Source organism: Somniosus microcephalus, chromosome 11, assembly GCF_052327205.1.
Source record: "Somniosus microcephalus isolate GS21.2 chromosome 11, FLI_Smic_1.0, whole genome shotgun sequence".
Taxonomy (NCBI): domain Eukaryota; kingdom Metazoa; phylum Chordata; class Chondrichthyes; order Squaliformes; family Somniosidae; genus Somniosus; species Somniosus microcephalus.
This window is the reverse complement of record NC_140997.1, coordinates 1,385,022-1,405,917: the sequence shown is the minus strand read 5'-3', so window position 1 is coordinate 1,405,917 and position 20,896 is coordinate 1,385,022. Positions and strand designations below refer to the sequence as shown.

The 20,896-nt window shown below is 47.2% G+C and overlaps 1 protein-coding gene across 1 annotated transcript in view; it reads right to left on the bottom strand.

Annotated features, from left to right (window-relative positions):
* The window catches only part of myo15aa (myosin XVAa), a 581,049-nt gene that overhangs the window by 1,696 nt on the left and 558,457 nt on the right, over positions 1-20,896 (bottom strand). Inside the window, 1 exon segment of the mRNA XM_086002218.1 lies at positions 15,300-15,440. Coding sequence (XP_085858344.1) covers positions 15,300-15,440 — 141 coding nt within the window.

Here is a 20,896-nt window from a genome sequence, read left to right as displayed (position 1 = left end):
CTGACCACAACATAATTTGGTTTAAAGTAATTATGGAAACAGACCAGAAAATATCAAAGGTAAAAGTGTTCAATTGGGGAAGAGCTAATTTCAGTGATTTAAGAAGGGACCTAGCACAGGTAGAGCAGTAATGGAGCAATGAAAGGCATTCAGGGAAGACACAGTTCAGGTACAAACTAGGCATATTCCTTTTGAAGGGAAAAAGTAGAGCATCCAAAGCGAATGCACCCAAGATGACAAAGGAAATAAAAGTTAAAATAAAACAGAAAAAGGAGGCTTATGACAAATGTCAGGAGCAAGATTCAGTTAATAACCAGGAAGATTATGGAAAGTATAGGAGATAATTGAAAAAGTTAATATGGGAGGCAAGGAGAGGTTACAAGAAAAGATTAGCAGGCAACATTAAATTGAACCCTAAAACATTTTACAGGAAACTCTTTTTTATCCGGGACCGGCGTGGTGTTGGTTTATCAAAAAGTCCAGATTACAGAGAGGTATAGTAAAAGGTACGAGAGCCCCGTACACGGCCACAGATCCAGGCGTCCCTGTTGCATAGCAACAGGTGCAGGAACCCCGGTTACACGGCCACAGATCCAGGCGTCCCTGTTGCATAGCAACAGGTGCAGGAACCCCGGTTACACAGCCACAGATCCAGCAACGGCCACTAATATGAAGTAAAACTTAGCTGAACCTACTCCTGAATTTTGCCGGTTAACAGAGATTTCCGGTTATTTAGGTGCCGGTAAATCGAGAGTTTCCTGTATATAAACATAATAAGAGATTAGCTAGGGAAAAAGTTGGGCCTATTAAGGACCCAAAGGGAAATCTTCACGTAGAGGCAGAAGACACCGCAAAAGTATTAAATGAGTACTTTGCATCTGTCTTCACAAAGGAAGCGGATGATATGAAGGTTACACTAAAAGAGGAAAGGGAATTTATGGACAGGATAGTAATGCAGAAGATGTACTAAAAATATTAGCATTACTGAAAGTTGGTAAGTTGCCTGGTCCAGATGGAATACATCCTAGGTTGCTGAAAGAAGCAAAGGTAGAAATAGCAGAGGCACTGGTCACAATCTTTCAATCCTCAGTGGATACAGGAGCAGTGCTGGAGGGCTGCTAATGTTATACCAATATTCAGAAAGGGATAACCCAGGAAACTACAGGCCAGTCAGCCTAACATTGGTGATGGGGAAGTTACTGGAAACCAATATCAGGGACAAAATAAACTTTCATTTCAAAAGGCATCGGTTAATCAAGGAGAACCAGCATGTATTTGTTCAAGGGAAATTGTGTCTAACTAACTTGATTGAATTCTTTGATGAGGGAACAGAGAAGGTTGCTTAAGGTAATGCAGTACATGTATATATGAACTTTCAGAAGGCATTCAACAAAGTGCCACACAGGAGGCTTGTTAAGAAGATGGAAGCCCATGGAATGAAGGGGAAAGTGGCGGTATGGATACGGAATTGGCTCAGTGACAGGAAGCAAAGGGTGATGGTGGTTTGCAGTGGTGAGGAACACTGGGTCCATTACTCTTTTTTTCAATTTTTATAAATGAACATCCAAGACAAAGCAGCCCGCTTGATTCGCACCCCATCCACCACCTTAAACACTCACCCCATCCACCACCTTAAACATTCACCCCATCCACCACCTTAAACACTCACCCCATCCACCACCTTAAACACTCACCCCATCCACCACCTTAAACATTCACCCCATCCACCGCCTTAAACACTCACCCCATCCACCACCTTAAACACTCACCCCATCCACCACCTTAAACACTCACTCCCTCCACCACCTTAAACACTCACTCCCTCCACCACCTTAAACATTCACTCCCTCCCCCACCTTAAACATTCACTCCCTCCACCACCTTAAACCCTCCATCCACCACCTTAAACACTCACTCCCTCCACCACCTTAAACATTCACTCCCTCCTCCACCTTAAACATTCACTCCCTCCACCACCTTAAACATTCACTCCCTCCACCACCTTAAACATTCACTCCCTCCACCACCTTAAACACTCACTCCCTCCACCACCTTAAACACTCACTCCCTCCACCACCTTAAACACTCACTCCCTCCACCACCTTAAACATTCACTCCCTCCACCACCTTAAACACTCACTCCCTCCACCACCTTAAACATTCACTCCCTCCTCCACCTTAAACACTCACTCCCTCCACCACCTTAAACACTCACTCCCTCCACCACCTTAAACACTCACTCCCTCCACCACCTTAAACACTCACTCCCTCCACCACCTTAAACATTCACTCCCTCCACCACCTTAAACATTCACCCCCTCCACCTTAAACATTCACTCCCTCCACCACCTTAAACATTCACTCCCTCCACCACCTTAAACACTCACTCCCTCCACCACCTTAAACACTCACTCCCTCCACCACCTTAAACACTCACTCCCTCCACCACCTTAAACACTCACTCCCTCCACCACCTTAAACATTCACTCCCTCCACCACCTTAAACATTCACCCCCTCCACCTTAAACATTCACCCCCTCCACCACCTTAAACATTCACTCCCTCCCCCACCTTAAACACTCACTCCCTCCACCACCTTAAACATTCAGGCCTAGAAATTCGGTAGGCTTAGCGCCGCTGTTGAGGCGCTAGAGGGCCTAGCGCCGGAGTTATGGCCAGTTTGGAAATTGAGTGGGTCCCTAAATCGGCGTTAGGCCGTTAGCGCTGCGCCGGCACCGATGACGTCATCGGTGTGCGCAGCGTCCCGGTTGCCATGGTAACCCGCCCGAACTCCGAAATTGACTTGCGGCCGCCTCGCCCGTGGCAGCCGCAAGCAACGTTCTGGCAGAGGTGCCTTACTGGACTTTGCGCCGGCGCATTAAAGGCCCCGCGGCGGCCGGCCGCTTTCCCGCCGGCCGCCTGGCCGCAGCTCCCTCCCCGGACTTCTCCCCCCCCGCCCCGGGACAGATGCAAGCCCGGCACTTGTCCGAGGTGCCGGGCTCATTTTTACAATGATTTTCGCGGGCCGCGGCCAGGTGCAGGCAGCTCCTCCTTAAGGGAAGGAGGAGGCCTGCACTTCCCGAACCTGCCGCACCGCAGCGGGCGCCGCAGCGCCGGAATAGCGCCGCAATTCAGCGCGTAGCACCAGTTTTCAGGCGCAAACAGCTTTCAGCAGCGCCGGCAGCTGTTTGGGCGCAGAACTAGTGAATTTTTGGCCCGCCCAGCGCGGCTTAGCTCCGGCACTAACTTCCGGCGCTAAAGCCGTTGCTGCGCCAAAACCCAATTTCTAGGCCTCACTCCCTCCACCACCTTAAACACTCACCCCCTCCACCACCTTAAACACTCACTCCTTCCACCACCTTAAACACTCACTCCCTCCACCACCTTAAACACTCACTCCCTCCACCACCTTAAACACTCACTCCCTCCACCACCTTAAACATTCACTCCCTCCACCACCTTAAACATTCACTCCCTCCACCACCTTAAACATTCACTCCATCCACCACCTTAAACATTCACTCCCTCCACCACCTTAAACATTCACTCCCTCCACCACCTTAAACATTCACTCCATCCACCACCTTAAACACTCACTCCCTCCACCACCTTAAACACTCACTCCCTCCACCACCTTAAACATTCACTCCCTCCCCCACCTTAAACACTCACTCCCTCCACCACCTTAAACTCTCCCTCCCTCCACCACCTTAAACATTCACTCCCTCCACCACCTTAAACATTCACTCCCTCCACCACCTTAAACATTCACTCCCTCCACCACCTTAAACACTCCCTCCCTCCACCACCTTAAACATTCACTCCCTCCACCACCTTAAACACTCACTCCCTCCACCACCTTAAACATTCACTCCCTCCACCACCTTAAACACTCACTCCCTCCTCCACCTTAAACATTCACTCCCTCCACCACCTTAAACATTCACTCCCTCCACCACCTTAAACACTCACTCCCTCCACCACCTTAAACACTCACTCCCTCCTCCACCTTAAACACTCACTCCCTCCACCACCTTAAACACTCACTCCCTCCACCACCTTAAACATTCACTCCCTCCACCACCTTAAACACTCACTCCCTCCACCACCTTAAACATTCACTCCCTCCACCACCTTAAACATTCACTCCCTCCACCACCTTAAACACTCACCCCCTCCACCACCTTAAACATTCACTCCCTCCACCACCTTAAACATTCACTCCCTCCACCACCTTAAACATTCACTCCCTCCACCACCTTAAACACTCACTCCCTCCACCACCTTAAACACTCACTCCCTCCCCCACCTTAAACACTCACTCCCTCCACCACCTGAAACACTCACTCCCTCCACCAGCTTAAACATTCACTCCCTCCACCACCTTAAACATTCACCCCATCCACCACCTTAAACATTCACTCCCTCCACCACCGGCGCACCATAGAAACATAGAAGATAGTAGCAGGAGTAGGCCATTCGGCCCCTCGAGCCTGCTCCGCCATTTAATGAGATCATGGCTGATCGTCCAAATTCAGTAACCTGTCCCTGCCTTCTCCCCATATCCCTTGATCCCTTTAGCCTTAAGAAATATATCCAACTCCTTCTTGAGTATATTTAATGAATTGGCCTCTACTGCCTTCTGTGGTAGAGAATTCCACAGGTTCACCACTCTCTGGGTGAAGAAATTCCTCCTCATCTCTGTCGTAAATGGCTTACCCCTTATCTTTAGACTGTGACCCCTGGTTCTGGACTCCCCCGCCATCGGGAACATCCTTCCTGCATCTAGTCTGTCTAGCCCTGTTAGAGTTTTAAAAGTTTCAATGAGATCCCCTCTCATTCTTCTAAACTCCAGCGAGTATAACCCCCATCGACCCAAACTCTCCTCATACATCATTCCTGCCATCCCAGGTATCAGTCTGGTGAATCTTCGCTGCACTCCCGCCATGGCAAGAACATCCTTCCTCAGATAAGGCGACCAAAACTGCACACAATACTCAAAGGATCAGGATAGTGAAATAGTTTGGGTGGAGATAAGGAATAATAAGGGGAAAAAGTCACTAGTGGGCGTAGTCTATAGGCCTCCTAACAGTTGCAACTCTGTTGGAGTATAAATCAGGAAATAGTTGGGGCTTGTAATAAGGGAACAGCTATAATCATGGGGGATTTTAACTTTCATATTGACTGGACTAATCAAATTGGGCATGGCAGCCTTGAGGAAGAGTTCATAGAGTGTATTAGGGATGGGTTCCTTGAGCAGTATGTAACTGAACCAACCAGGGGGCAGGCAATCTTAGATCTGGTCCTGTGTAATGAGACAGGATTAATAAAAAATGTCCTAGTAAAGGATCCCCTTGGAATGAGTGACCATAATATGGTTGAATTCCAAATTCAGTTTGAGGATGAGAGAGTTGGTTCTCAAACCAGCGTACTGAGCTTAAATAAAGGAGACTATGAAGGTATGAGAGTAGAATTGACTAAAGTGGGCTGGGAAAACAGATTAAAGTGTAAGACGGTACAAGAGCAGTGGTCTACGTTCAAGGAGATATTTCACATCTTTCAAGATAAATATATTCCACTGAGTAAAAAGGGGAGTAAAAGAAAAGGCAGCCATCCGTGGCTTAGTAAAGTAATAAAGGATAGTATCTGACTGAAAACAAGGGCATATAAAGTAGCCAAATCTAGTGGGAGGATAGAAGATTGGGAAGCATTTAAAAGCCAGCAAACAATAACTAAAAGATTAATTAAGAAAGGGAAGATAGATTATGAAAGTAAACTAGCAAAAAATATAAAAACAGATAGCAAGAGTTTCTACAGCTATATAAAAAGAAAAAGGGTGGCTAAAGTGAACGTTGGTCCCTTAGAGGATGGGACCGGGAAACTAGTGGTGGAGAACATGGAGATGGCAAAGACGCTGAACAAATATTTTGTATCAGTCTTTACAGTAGAGGACACTAAAAATATCCCAACACTGGACAAACAGGGGGCAATGGGGGGGGGGGGGGGGCGAGGAGCTAAACACGATTAAAATCACTAAGGAGATGGTACTCAGTAAAATAATGGGACTTAAGGCGGATAAATCCCCCGGACCTGATGGCCTACATCCTAGGGTCTTGAGAGAAGTGGCAGTAGGGATTGTGGATGCATTGGTGATTATTTTCCAGAACTCCCTGGACTCAGGAAAGGTCCCGGCAGATTGGAAAACTGCTAATGTAACACCCTTATTTAAGAAGGGAAGTAGACAAAAAGCTGGAAACTATAGACCAGTTAGCCTAACATCTGTGGTTGGCAAAATGTTGGAGTCCATTATTAAGGAAACAGTAACAGAGCATTTGGATAAACATAATTTAATAGGACAGAGTCAGCATGGTTTTATGAAGGGGAAGTCATGTTTGACAAATTTGCTCGAATTCTTTGAGGATGTAACATACAGGGTGGATAAAGGGGAACCAGTGGATGTAGTGTATTTGGACTTCCAAAAGGCATTTGACAAGGTTCCACACAAAAGATTACTGATCAAGATAAGAAATCACGGGATTGGGGGTAATGTACTGGCATGGGTGGAAGATTGGCTATCTGACAGAAAACAAAGAGTTGGGATAAATGGTTCATTCTCGGGCTGGCAATCAGTAACTAGTGGTGTTCCGCAGGGGTCAGTGCTGGGACCCCAACTCTTTACAATCTATATTAACGATTTGGAGGAAGGAACTGAGTGCAACATATCCAAGTTTGCCGACGATACAAAGATGGGAGGGAAAGCAGTGAGTGAGGAGGACATAAAAAACCTGCAAAAGGACATAGACAGGCTAAGTGAGTGGGCAGAGATTTGGCAGATGCAATATAATGTTGGAAAGTGTGAGGTTGACTGTGTGGAGTTTGCACATTCTCCCCGTGTTTGCGTGGGTTTCCTCCGGGTGCTCCGGTTTCCTCCCACAGTCCAAAGATGTGCGGGTTAGGTTGATTGGCCATGATAAAAAAAAAAAATTGGCCCTTAGTGTTAGGGGGGATTAAATATGTGGGGTTATGGGGTTACGGGGATAGGGCTTGGGTGGGATGGCTGTCGGTGTAGGGACTGGGTGCTAGGGTTTGGATGATCAGCCATGATCTCGTTGAATGACGGAGCAGGCTCGAAGGGCCGAATGGCCTACTCCTGCTCCTAGTTTCTATGTTTCTATGTTATGCGCTTTGGCAGAAAAAATCAAAGAGCAAGTTATTATCTAAATGGAGAGAAACTGCAAAGTGCTACAGTACAAAGGGATCTGGGGGTCCTGGTGCATGAAACACAAAATGTTAGTACAGTATGCAGGTGCAGCAGGTGATCAGGAAGGCCAATGGAATCTTGGCTTTTATTGCGAGGGGGATGGAGTATAAAAACAGGGAAGTCTTGCTGCAGTTATACAGGGTATTGGTGAGGCCACACCTGGAATACTGCGTGCAGTTTTGGTTTCCATATTTAAGAAAAGATATACTTGCTCTCGAGGCAGTTCAGAGAAGGTTCACTCGGTTGATTCCGGAGATGAGGGGGTTGACGTATGAGGAAAGGTTGAGTAGGTTGGGACTCTGCTCATTGGAGTTCAGAAGAATGAGAGGCGATCTTATTGAAACATATAAGATTGTGAGGGGGCTTGATCGGGTGGATGCGGTGAGGATGTTTCCACTGATGGGTGAGACTAGAACTAGGGGGCATAATCTAAGAATAACGGGCTGCCCTTTCAAAACTGAGATGAGGAGAAACTTCTTCACTCAGAGGGTAGTAAATCTATGGAATTTGCTACCCCAGAGAGCTGTGGAAGCTGCAACATTAAATAAATTTAAAATGGAGATAGACATTTTCCGAGCAGATAAGGGAATTAGGGGTTACGGGGAGAGGGCAGGGAAGTGGACGTGAGTCTAGATTCGGGTCAGCCATGATCCTATTGAATGGCGGAGCAGGCCCGAGGGGCCGTATGGCCTACTCCTGCTCCTACTTCTTATGTTCTTATGTTCAACGTTTAGTCTCACCAAGACCCTGTACAACTGCAGCAAGACATCCTTGCTCCTGTACTCGAATCCGCTCGCTATGAAGGCCAACATACCATTTGCCGCCTTAACCGCCTGCTGCACCTACATTCTTACCTTCAGCGATTGGTGCACAAGGACACCCAGATCTCGTTGCACTTCCCCTTCTCCCAATCTATTGCCGTTCAGATAATAATCTGCCTTCCTGTTTTTGCCACCAAAGTGGATAACCTTGCATTTATCCACATTATACTGCATCTGCCATACATCTGCCCAATCACCCAACCTGTCCAAATCATACTGGAGTTTCTCGGCATCCTCCTCACAGCACACACGCCCACCCAGCTTTGTGTCATCTGCAAACTTGGAGATATTACATCTAGTTCCCTCGTCTAGATCATTTATATATATTGTGAATAGCTGGGGTCCTAGCTCCGATCCCTGCGGTACCCCACTAGTTACTGCCTGCCACTCGGAAAAAGACCCGTTTATTCCAACTCTTTGCTTCCTGTCTGCCAACCAGTTCTCTATCCAAGTCAGTACCTTACCCCAATCCCATGTGCTTTAACTTTACACGCTAATCTCTTATGCGGGACCTTATCGAAAGCCTTCTGAAAGTCCAAATACACCACATCCACTGGTTCTCCCTTATCTATTCTACCAGTTACATCCTCAAAAAATTCCAGTAGATTAGTCAAGCACGATTTACCTTTTGTAAATCCATGTTGACTTTGTCCGATCCTGTCACTGTTTTCCAAGTGCTCTGCTATTACATCTTTTATAATGGACTCTAGCATTTTCCATGGCTGCAATTTGCACCATCTACAAGATGCACTGCAGCAACTCGCCAAGGCTTCTTCGGCAGCACCTCCCAAACCCGCGATCTCTACCACCTAGAAGGACAAGGGCAGAAGGTGCATGGGAACACCACCACCTCCAAGTTCCCCTCCAAGTCACACACCATCATGACATGGAAATATATCACTGTTCCTTCATCGTCGCTGGGTCAAAATCCTGGAACTCCCTCCCTAACAGCACCATTTGCCTTCTTAACCGCCTGCTGCACCTGCACGCTTACCTTCAGCGACTGGTGCACAAGAACACCCAGGTCTTGTTGCACTTCCCCTTCTCCCAATCTATTGCCATTCAGATAATAATCTGCCTTCCTGTTTTTGACACCAAAGTGGATAACCTCACATTTATCCACGTTATATTGCATCTGCCATGCTTCTGCCCAATCACCCAACCTGTCCAAATTATCCTGTAGTTTCTCGGCATCCTCCTCACAGCACACACGCCCACCCAGCTTTGTGTCGTCTGCAGGTGCGGTCTCACCAATACCTTGTACAACTGAAGCAATACCTCCCTATTTTTATATTCTATCCCCCTAGCAATGAAAACCAACATTCCATTGGCCTTCTTAATCACTTGCTGCACCTGCATACTAACCTTTTGAGTTTCGTGCCCCAGGACCCCCAGATCCCTTTGTACTTCAGTACTTTCCAGTTTCTTGCCATTAAGATAATAACTTGCTCTACGATTTTTCCTGCTAAAGTGCATAACCTCACACTTTCCAGTATTGTATTCCATCTGCCAAATCTCTGCCCATTTACTTAGCCTGTCTATGTCCCCTTGCAGGTTTTTTATGTCCTCCTCACTCACTAAGTGGTGAAGCGTTTGCAACCATCTTCAGCCAGAAGTGCCGAGTGGATGATCCATATCGGCCTACTCCTGAGGTCCCCACCATCACAAAAGCCAGTCTTCAGCCAATTCGATTCACTCCACATGATATCAAGAAACAGCTGAACGCACTGGATACAGCAAAGGCTATGGGACCCGACAACATCCCGGCTGTCGTGCTGAAGACTTGTGCTCCAGAACTAGCCGCGCCTCTAGCCAAGCTGTTCCAGTACAGCTACAACACTGGCATCTACCCGACAATGTGGAAACTGCCCAGGTATGCCCTGTCCACAAAAAGCAGGACGAATCCAACCCGGCCAATTACCGCCCCATCAGTCTACGGATCAGATCAAAGCTCTGTAGTCTTGCCACATCCAGTCATGAATGGTGGTGGACCATTAAACAACTAACGGGAGGGGGAGGCTACATAAATATCCCCATCCTCAATGATTGTGGAGCCCAGCACGTGAGTGCAAAAGACAAGGCTGAAGCGTTTGCAACCATCTTCAGCCAGAAGTGCCGAGTGGATGATCTATATCGGCCTGCTACTGAGGTCGCCACCATCACTGAAGCCAGTCTTCAGCCAATTCGATTCAATCCAATCCGGCCAATTACCGCCCCATCAGTCTACTCTCAATCATCAGCAAAGTGATGGAAGATGTCATCAACAGTGCTATCCAGTGGCACTTAGTCACCAATAACCTGCTCGCTGATGCCCAGTTTGGGTTCTGCCAAGACCACTCGGCTCCCGACCTCATTATAGCCTTGGTCCAAACATGGACAAAGGAGCTAAATTCCAGAGGTGAGGTGAGAGTGACGGCCCTCGACATCAAGGGGGCGATTTTCCCAGCCCTGGGGAGGTGGGTATGGAGGTGGGACTGCCGGGAAAATGGCAGAATTTGGGGGCGGGTGTCCAACCCGTCCCTAACCCGCCTCCATGCCATCGTCCTAGGAGGCGGGTAGCCGTCCCGCGCCAGGTCCCGTCTCCTTGGAGGCGGGAAGATATTAAAGCCTATTAACTGCCTGTTAACAGGCAGAAAATAGGATTATCCCCTTTTTGCCCTCACAAGTGTGGGCTTCCTGAAGGCTCCAAAGCACGCCTGCTCAGCGAGGCGAGTACTGGGTCTGTGGGGGTCGGGGTGCAAAAGTGTGGTGTGAAGTTAAGTGATGGGTGCAAGAGTGGAGAGGTGAGTATCTGAGGTAAGTGCAATGTGTTTTTTAAAGTAATAATTTTCCAAAAAAAATATATTCCACTGAGAAGAAAAGGGTGTAAAAGAAAAGACAGCCATCCGTGGCTAAGTAAAGAAATTAAGGATAGTATTCGACTAAAAACAAGGGCATATAAGGTAGCCAAATCTAGTGGGAGGATAGAGGATTGGGAAAACTTTAAAAGACAGCAAAAAATAACAAAAAGATTGATTAAGAAAGGGAAGATAGATTATGAAAGTAAATGAGCAAAAAATATAAAAACAGATAGTAAGAGTTTTTATAGTTATATAAAAAGAAAAAGGGTGGCTAAAGTAAATGTTGGTCCCTTAGAGGATGAGACCGGGAAATTAATGGTGGGAAATATGGAGATGGCAAAAACACTGAATGAATATTTTGTATCAGTCTTTACAGTAGAAGACACTAAGAATATCCCAACACTGGACAAACAGGGGGCTAAAGGGGGGAGGAGCTAAACACGATCAAAATCACTAAGGAAGTGGTACTCGGTAAAATAATGGGACTCAAGGCGGATAAATCACCTGGACCTGATGGCTTACATCCTAGGGTCTTGAGGGAAGTGGCGGTAGGGATTGTGGATGCATTGGTAATAATTTTCCAAAACTCCCTGGACTCAGCAAAGGTCCCGGCAGACTGGAAAACTGCTAATGTAACACCCTTATTTAAAAAGGGCAGTAGACAGAAGGCTGGAAACTATAGACCGGTTAGCCTAACATCTGTGGTAGGTAAAATTTTGGAGTCCATTATTAAGGAGACAGTAACAGGACATTTGGATAATCATAATTTAATAGGACAAAGTCAGCATGGTTTTATGAAGGGGAAGTCATGTTTGACAAATTTGCTGGAGTTCTTTGAGGAAGTAACATATAGGGTGGATAAAGGGGAACCAGTGGACGTAGTGTATTTAGACTTCCAAAAGGCATTTGACAAGGTGCCACGCAAAAGATTATTGCTTAAGATAAAAAATCACGGGATTGGGGGTAATATTCTGGCATGGATAGAGGATTGGCTATCTAACAGAAGGCAGAGAGTTGGGATAAATGGTTCATTCTCAGACTGGCAATCAGTAACTAGTGGTGTTCCGCAGGGGTCAGTGCTGGGTCCCCAACTCTTTACAATCTATATTAACGATTTGGAGGAGGGGACCGAGTGTAACATATCAAAGTTTGCAGATGATACTAAGATGGGAGGGAAAGTAGTGAGTGAGGAGGACATAAAAAACCTGCAAGGGGACATAGACAGGCTAAGTAAGTGGGCAGAGATTTGGCAGATGGAATACAATACTGGAAAGTGTGAGGTTATGCACTTTGGCAGGAAAAATCGTACAGCAAGTTATTATCTTAATGGCAAGAAACTGGAAAGTACTGAAGTACAAAGGGATCTGGGGGTCCTGGTGCACGAAACTCAAAAGGTTAGTATGCAGGTGCAGCAAATGATTAAGAAAGCCAATGGAATGTTGGCTTTCATTGCTAGGGGGATAGAATATAAAAATAGGGAGGTATTGCTTCAGTTGTACAAGGTATTGGTGAGACCGCACCTGGAATACTGCGTACAGTTTTGGTGTCCATACTTAAGAAAGGACATACTTGCTCTCGAGTCAGTACAAAGAAGGTTCACTCGGTTAATCCCGGGGATGAGCGGATGGACATATGAGGAGAGGTTGAGTAGATTGGGACTCTACTCATTAGAGTTCAGAAGAATGAGAGGCGATCTTATTGAAACATATAAGATTGTGAAGGGGTTGGATCGGGTGGATGCGGGGAGGATGTTCCCGATGATGGGTGAAACTAGAACTAGGGGGCATAGTCTTAGAATAAGGGGCTGCTCTTTCAAAACTGAGATGAGGAGGAACTACTTCACTCAGAGGGTGGTAGGTCCATGGAATATGCTGCCCCAAAAAGCTGTAGAAGCTACATCATTACATAAATTTAAAACAGAAATAGACAGTTTCCTAGAAGTAAAGGGAATTAAGGGTTACGGGGAGCGGGCAGGAATTTGGACATGAGTCTAGGTTCGGATCGGTCCTGGCCCTGTGGGTAGCAGAGCGGGCCCAGGGGCCGTGTAGCCTGATTCTGCTCCTATTTCATGTCTCTATTTCTGTTAGATTCAGGAGATGGTTCTGTGATATAGATTGGCGGTTAGGATCAGATCAGCCATGATCTTATTGAATGGCGGAGCAGACTCGAGGGGCCGATTGGCCTACTCCTGCTCCTATTTCTTATGTTCTTATGTTCTTACCTTTGTTTCTTCCTGCAGTCTTCAGTCGGTTTGTATGCGGAGTGTCTTGCACGTCCGTGTTGCAGATAAGAGATGGCCGTTGCATTCTCAGATGCAACAACCATCTAATTTCTGTAAAAGAAAGGTTGATGAGGTCTTGTATGCAAGACCTCATCAAACTGCAGAGAATGTAACTGACAGCTTCACAGAGCTGTCAAACGATGACAATTCATCTGTCAAAAATATTTACAAGGTCAATCAAGGGAAAATAGCTTGGATTGGCCACAAATCGATGGAGGCGGGACTAAAACCCGACGAGCAGCAGTCTCGCCTCCAACGCGCCCCCATTCACAAAATCACCCCCTTAGGCAGCATTTGACCAAGTGCAGCATCAAGGAGCCCTAGTAAAACTGAAGTCAATGGGAATCGGGGAAAATGCTCCACTGGCTGGAGTCATACCTAGCACAAAGGAAGATGGTTGTGGTGGTTGAAGGTCAATCATCACAGCCCCAGGACATCGCTGCAGGAGTTCCTCAGGGCAGTGTCCTAGGCCCAACCATCTTCAGCTGCTTCATCAATGACCTTCTCTCCATCATAAGGTCAGAAATGGGGATGTTCGCTGATAATTGCACAGTGTTCAATGCCATTCACAACTCCTTAGATAATGAAGCAGTCCATGCCCACATGCAACAAGACCTGGACGACGTTCAGGCTTGGGCTGATAAGTGGCAGGTAACATTCGCGCCACAGAAGTGCCAGGCAATGACTATCTCCAACAAGCGAGAGTCTAACCACCTCCCCTTGACATTCAACGGCATTACCATCGGAGAATCCCCCACCATCAACATCCTGGGGGTCACCATTGACCAGGAACTTAACTGGACCAGCCACATAAATACTGTGGCAACAAGAGCAGGTCAGAGGCTAGGTATTCTGCAGCGAGTGTCTCACCTCCTGACTTCCCAAAGCCTTTCCACCATCTACAAGGCACAAGTCAGGCGTGTGATGGAATACTCTCCACTTGCCTGGATGAGTGCAGCTCCAACAACACTCAAGAAGCTCGACACCATCCAGGACAAAGCAGCCTGTTTGTTCGGCACCCCATCTACCACCTTAAACATTCACTCCCTCCACCACCAGTGCACTGTGGCTGCAGTGTGTACCATCTACAAGATGCACTGCAGCAACTCGCCAAGGCTTCTTCGGCAGCACCTCCCAAACCCGCGACCTCTTCCACCTAGAAGGACAAGGGCAGCAGGCGCATGTGAACACCACCACCTCCAAGTTCCCCTCCAAGTCACACACCATCCTGACTTGGAAATATATCGACCGTTCCTTCATCGTCGCTGGGTCAAAATCCTGGAACTCCCTCCCTAACAGCACTGTGGGAGTACCTTCACCACATGGACTGCAGCGGTTCAAGAAGGCGGCTCACCACCACCTTCTCAAGGTCATTTAGGGATGGGCAATAAATGCTGGCCTAGCCAGCGACGCCCACATCCCATAAGCAAATAAAAAAAACAGAGTAGGTTAAGAGGTGATCTAAGAGAGGTTTTCCAGATGATGAGAGGTTTGGATAGAGCAGAGAGAGAAAAACTATTCCCTCGGGCCAGTGGGTCAATAACCAGAGGTCAGCGATTCAAAATCATTGGCAAAAGACCTAGAGGGGAGATGAGGAGAATTGTTTTTCACTCAGAGAGTTGTCGGGATCTGCAACGCTCTACCTGAAAAGGTGGTAGAAGCTGATTCCATCAATAATTTAAAAGGGAGCTGAACGGTACTTAAGGATGAGGAACTTACAGGGTTACGGACAAGAAGCAGGGGGTGTGGGACTCAGCACGACGGCTCTTTCAAAGAGCCAGCACAGGCACGACGGGCCGAATGGCCTCCTGTCCTGTAAGTTTCTATGATCCTATCTCCAGCCACCCTAGTTCCTCAACCGTTAGATTCGTCTGGGTGAGAGTGAGATGTCCCACGTTTGCCCTTTTGTTTACTGCTCCTGTGAGTAATCCCATGACCCAAACACCACTGCACTAATGGGATTGAACTGTGCCAGAGGGAGAAGGATTAAACCCCCTGCCCTAGCTTCAAGTAGCAGAGCCATGGATAATTGGTGATTACACCGCAAACAACAACACTGAGCGTTCACACAACCCTCAGAGAGGCCCCTTCCATACCTGGTCAAGCTGAAGTTGTGTTATCCTTTGGGACATCAAGTCTCCCAGTTTAATCTCTACGTATGGATAGCTGTTACTGGGGCCCGATCGCTCAGTCAGGGTGGATTGTACCTCCTTCAGTGGGAAATTGACCATCAGCTCCTGCAGAAAGGATCACAATAGAACTGGTTTGTAGTTTCTGAAGATACCCCTTCCAACCCCAGATCAAAGTTACCCTCGTCAGGTGGGAGAGATGGAACGGTCCGGCGGGGGGGGGGGGGCGGGTGGGAGAGATGGAACAGTCCGGCTCGGGGCGGGGGGGGGGGGCGGGGTGGGAGAGATGGAACAGTCCGGCTCGAGGCGGGGGTGGAATGGAACAGTCCGGCTCGGGGCGGGGGTGGGGGGATGGGAGAGATGGAACAGTCTGGCTTGGGGCGGGGGGGGGGGTGGGGGAGATGGAACAGTCCGGCTCGGGGGGGAGGCGGGTGGGAGAGATGGAACAGTCCGGCTCATGAGCATCTCCACAAATGCTGCTTCGTTGTTGACTTGCCAGGACCTGGGTTGACTGCTCTTCATATCCCGGGACTTGGAGCCATTCTCCTTTGCTGAAAGTTGGACTCTCATTGGAACACAGGAACAGGAGGAGGCCATTCAGCCCCTTGAGCCTGTTCGCCATTCAATGAGATCATGGCTGATCTGCGACGTAACTCCATATCCCTTAATACATTTGGTTAACAAAAATCTACCAATCTCAGATTTAAAATTAACAATTGATCTAGCATCAATTGCAGTTTGCGGAAGAGAGTTCCAAACTTCTACCACCCTTTGTGTGTAGAAGTGTTTCCTAATTTCACTCCTGAAAGGTCTGGCTCTAATTTTTAGACTCTGCCCCCTAGTCCTAGACTCCCCAACCAGCGGAAATAGTTTCTCTCTATCTACCCTATCTGTTTCCCTTTAATGGCCCAGAAATTCGGGTCCCAACGCGTGAGTACGCACGGGGTACCCACGCGTGGACCCGATGGAAGTGCCGGTTTCTTGCATGCACTACGCATGCGCGGGAAACCGGCATTTCCGATCCTCTGAATGAAGGGGTTCAGAGGTGAAACGCGTGCAACGTATGAGTCTGCGCGGCGCGTTGAACTTCCGCTTTTTTTACAGGTTTGCCCGTGCGTGAAGGCCTCGACTTTTTGCACATTTAAAAACCAGACGTAAAGACTTCATTTTAAAAGGTAAGTGGTCAATTAATTAAAATTAGAACATTTTTTCCACAGGTTTATTATTTTTAAATACTTTACAGTAAGGTAAGTATTTTTAACCCTGATTTTTTATAAAATTATTTTTTTCAAAAATTTACATTATTGTTTAAAATAGCTATTTAATGTTATTTATAGTTGATTTAAATAGTGTGATGTTTTTTTCAAATTTATTTTAAGGTTAAGTACTGTTTTGGGCGCCCGGAGTTTTCATGAGTTTGACAGTTCTTTCTGTCAAACTCATGAATGGACTTTCCCCTCCTCCGATTGGTTGCCCAGTGCTCACGTGATCCCAGCCGACTCATCGCACTAAGTACGCCGCTGGATCACGCAAGCACAGCGCGCCGGGAGCTGGAGCGGGCCACAGACCGGAAATCCACGCAGGCCCAGGCCTCAACGGCCGGTGCGCTAGGTAAGTGCAGGTCGGGGGCTTGCACCCGCGGGAAGCCCCCGACCCGAATTTCTGGGCCAATATATTTAAAACTTCGATCAGATCACCAATTAACCGTCTAAATTCTAGGGAATACAACCCCAATTTCATAGAATGGTTACAGCACGGAAGAAGGCCATTCGGTCCATCTAGCCCATGCCGGCTCTCTGCAAGAGCACCTCAGCTAGTCCCTTTCCCTGTAGCCCTGCAAATTTTTTTCTTTCAGGTACTTAACTAACTCCCTTTTGAAAGCCGTGTTTGAGTCTGCCTCCGTCACCCTTTCAGGCAGTGCATTCCAGATCCTAACCACTCGCTGCGTAAAAATGTTTTTTTTTATGTCGCCTTTGGTTCCTTTGCCAATCACCTTAAATCTGTCCCCGCTAGTTCTCAACCCTTCTGCCAATGGGAACAGTTTCCCTCTATCTACTCTGTCCAGACCCCTCATGATTTTGAACACCTATCAAACCTCCTCTCAATCTTCTCTGCTCTAAGGAGAACAACCTCAGCTTCTCCAGTCTATGCACATAATTGAAGTCCCTCATCCCTGGATTCATTCTCGTAAATCTTTTCTGCACCCTCTCTAAGGCCTTCACATCTTTCCTAAAGTGCCGTGCCCAGAATTGGACACAATACTCCAGCAGAGGCTGAACCAGTATTTTATAAAGGTTCATCATAATTTCCTTGCTTTTGTACCCTATACCTCTATTCATGAAGCCCAGGATCCCATATGCTTTTTTAACTGCTTTTTTAACCTGCCCTGCTACCTTCAACGATTTGTGCACATATACCCCTAGGTCTCGCTGTTCATGCACCCCTTTTAGGATTGTACCATTTAGTTTATATTGCCTCTCCTCATTCTTTCTACCAAAATGTATTACTTCGCATTTTTCTGCGTTAAATTTCATCTGCCACGTGTCCGCCCATTCCACCAGCCTGTCTATGTCCTCTTGAAGTCTATCACTATCCTCCTCACTGTTCACTATACTTCTAATTACACTATAATTTGTGTAATCTCTCCTCGTAATTTAACCCTTGGAGTCTGGGTATCATTCTGGTAAACCTACGGTGCACTCCCTCCAAGGCCAATATATCCTTCCTAAAGTGTGGTGCCCAGAACTGCTCACCGTACTCCAGGTGTGGTCTAACCAGGGTTTTGTACAGCTGCAGCATAACTGTGCTGCCTTTCTTTAGGAATTTATGTTAGTTTTCCAGTTAATTCAGGGGTTTGAGTAATTTGGGTCGATTTCCATTGTGTGCCGCCACCTAGTGGATATGTGGTACCTAGCAACTGCAGTAAAGCACAGTAAAGTGCAGTAAAGCACAGTAAAGTAAACTACTGTATATCACAGACCTGCAGCCACACATGGTCTTGGAAGTTATATTGTTGTCACGCTCCAGCCTTGGACACTATTTGTCTGTAAGTACTTGAGAATGTTATAGATGATTAGTGTACACTATATTTTGCAGAAAATGTTTAGTTTGTAACTTTTCTTTGTAAGCAAACTTACACAGCTAGCCGTGAAGTGCTCGCTCTCTGTCTAGCTGGTTAACTAGTAGCTGTATTTTGATGCACTATGTACAGGGCTAATTTAAAGAGAATGCCTTCCAGTTTGCTAAATGTATATTCACAGTAAGCTGTGTTTCCACGTGTTTGGTAAGTTACATGCCAAATGTACTGTGTTGCTCAGGCGTACCTAAATTTGTGTATACACATCAGTTATGTGCTTGTATACTAATGTGTGCTTCCATTTCTGTATTGTATTTCAGTTTCACAATAAGAATCTTTCAGTAAAGTTTACAAGAAAAGCCAAGCCTTGTGATTTTTATGGGAAGATATCAAGTTGTTAGCTACCTGTCTAGCTCTGCATAGGAACGCGCTGCAAGGGCAGAATAGTGAAAAGACAACAGCACAGCGGGCTCAAGCACAAGAAGATACCACTCAGCTACCATGAGTCTACGCTCAGGAAGACAATATGCCATAAAGGATGTCGACCAGCCAACCGAGAAGCATGAGCCTCTTCGAGCAAATGATGCCAAGTCACAGTCCTCTAAAGCATCCTCTAGATCATCTCGGCGGTCCAGCAGACCGTCGTCATCGACAGCTTCTGCAGCCGCCAAAGCACATGCCAAGGCAAAAGCTGCCCAGGCTCAATTGTCCTTCGCTGAAAAAGAAGCTAGTGTGATGAAGCAGAGAGCTGACCTCGACGCTAGTGTGATGAAGCAGAGAGCTGACCTCGACGCCAGTCTCCACATTCTCCAAAGCCAGAGAGCTGCCGCTGCCGCTGAAGCTGAAGCTGCAGCTTATGAAGAAGGTGAGGAGAACGGAGGCGGGGAGCATAGCCATGAACCACATGTTCCAGAACAGCCCCTCAGTCCAGTGCAACGTACAAGTGAGTATGTCCAACAACACTCCAAATTGTTCTTCAAGGAAACATCCAGGTATCTCGAAGCAGAACCAGCTACTCACCACAGTAACAAACAGCCTGTTTTCGGAGACACTGAGCTTAAAAAAGAAGAAACAAGTAAGACTTACCTGCAGAGACCTCCACAGCACTCGGCCAATCCAGCCAAGCAGTCCTCACCCGAGCCACAAGGTGCACAAGACCTCGCTAGGTACCTCATCCGCCGAGAATTGTTAAGTTCAGGTCTTCTAGAATTTGATGACCGTCCTGAAAATGATTGGTCATGGAAAGCGTCCTTCCTGAGTACCACCAAGGACTTGAATCTGTCAGCCAGAGAAGAACTAGATTTGATGACAAAGTGGCTCGGAGCTGAGTCGTCAGAACAGGCGAGGAGAATTCGCTCAGCGCACGTCCGCAATCCCACAGCAGGCCTCAACCTGGTTTGGCGACGTCTCGAAGACTGTTATGGGACACCAGAAGTCATTGAACACGCACTGCTTAAGAAGATTGAGGACTTTCCGAAGCTAACCAACAAAGATAATGTCGAGCTTCGAGAACTGGGTGACATTCTCCTCGAACTGGAGTGTGCTAAGGGAGAAGGTTACCTGACAGGCCTCTCGTATTTGGATACAGCTCGTGGGGTAAACCCAATAGTGGAAAAGCTCCCCTACAACCTTCAAGAGAAATGGATAGCTAAGGGATCCAAGTACAAGGAGGACTACGGAGTGGCATTTCCCCCCTTCTCTCTCTTCTCCAGGTTTGTCCAACAACAGGCAAAGGTGAGGAATGATCCAAGTTTCACTTTCTCCACCTCCAGCAGTTACGCTCCTTCGAGAACAGAGAAACCCACAAAGTACAGCAACAAAGCCTCTGTGAGCGTGCACAAAACAGATGTTCCAGCCGAACCCTCAGTCAACCAATCCAGTTCTGCTGGGAATAAAGTGGATGACCCAGATCATCAGTGTCCAATACACAAGAAGCCCCACACACTCAAAAAGTGTCGAAGCTTTAGAGACAAGCCTATTGATGAGCGCAAATCATACCTGAAAGAGAATCGCATCTGCTTCAGGTGTTGTGGGTCGACTATGCACATGGCAAAAGACTGCAAGGCGACAATCAAGTGCTTCGAGTGCAACAGTGAAAAACACATCGCAGCCCTGCATCCAGGTCCTCCTCCTTCGACCACCGAGAGTGCTGCGGTTGACAAAGAGGATAGCGGGGAGCAAAGCGAAAGCGCATCTTCTTCAGTCACCTCCAAGTGTACAGAGGTTTGTGGAAATGCAAGCAGCCCACGCTCATGCTCCAAAATCTGCTTGGTTAAAGCACATCCTGCAGGGAGAAAGGAGAAGGCAATCAAGATGTACGCAGTGCTTGATGAGCAAAGTAACAAGTCTCTAGCGAAGACAGAATTCTTCAATCTCTTGAAGTCAAGGCCAGCGCAGCTCCGTACATGCTAAAAACCTGTTCAGGGACAACAGAGACTACGGGTAGGAGAGTTGGCAACTTCATGATCGAGTCCATGGATGGGAAACT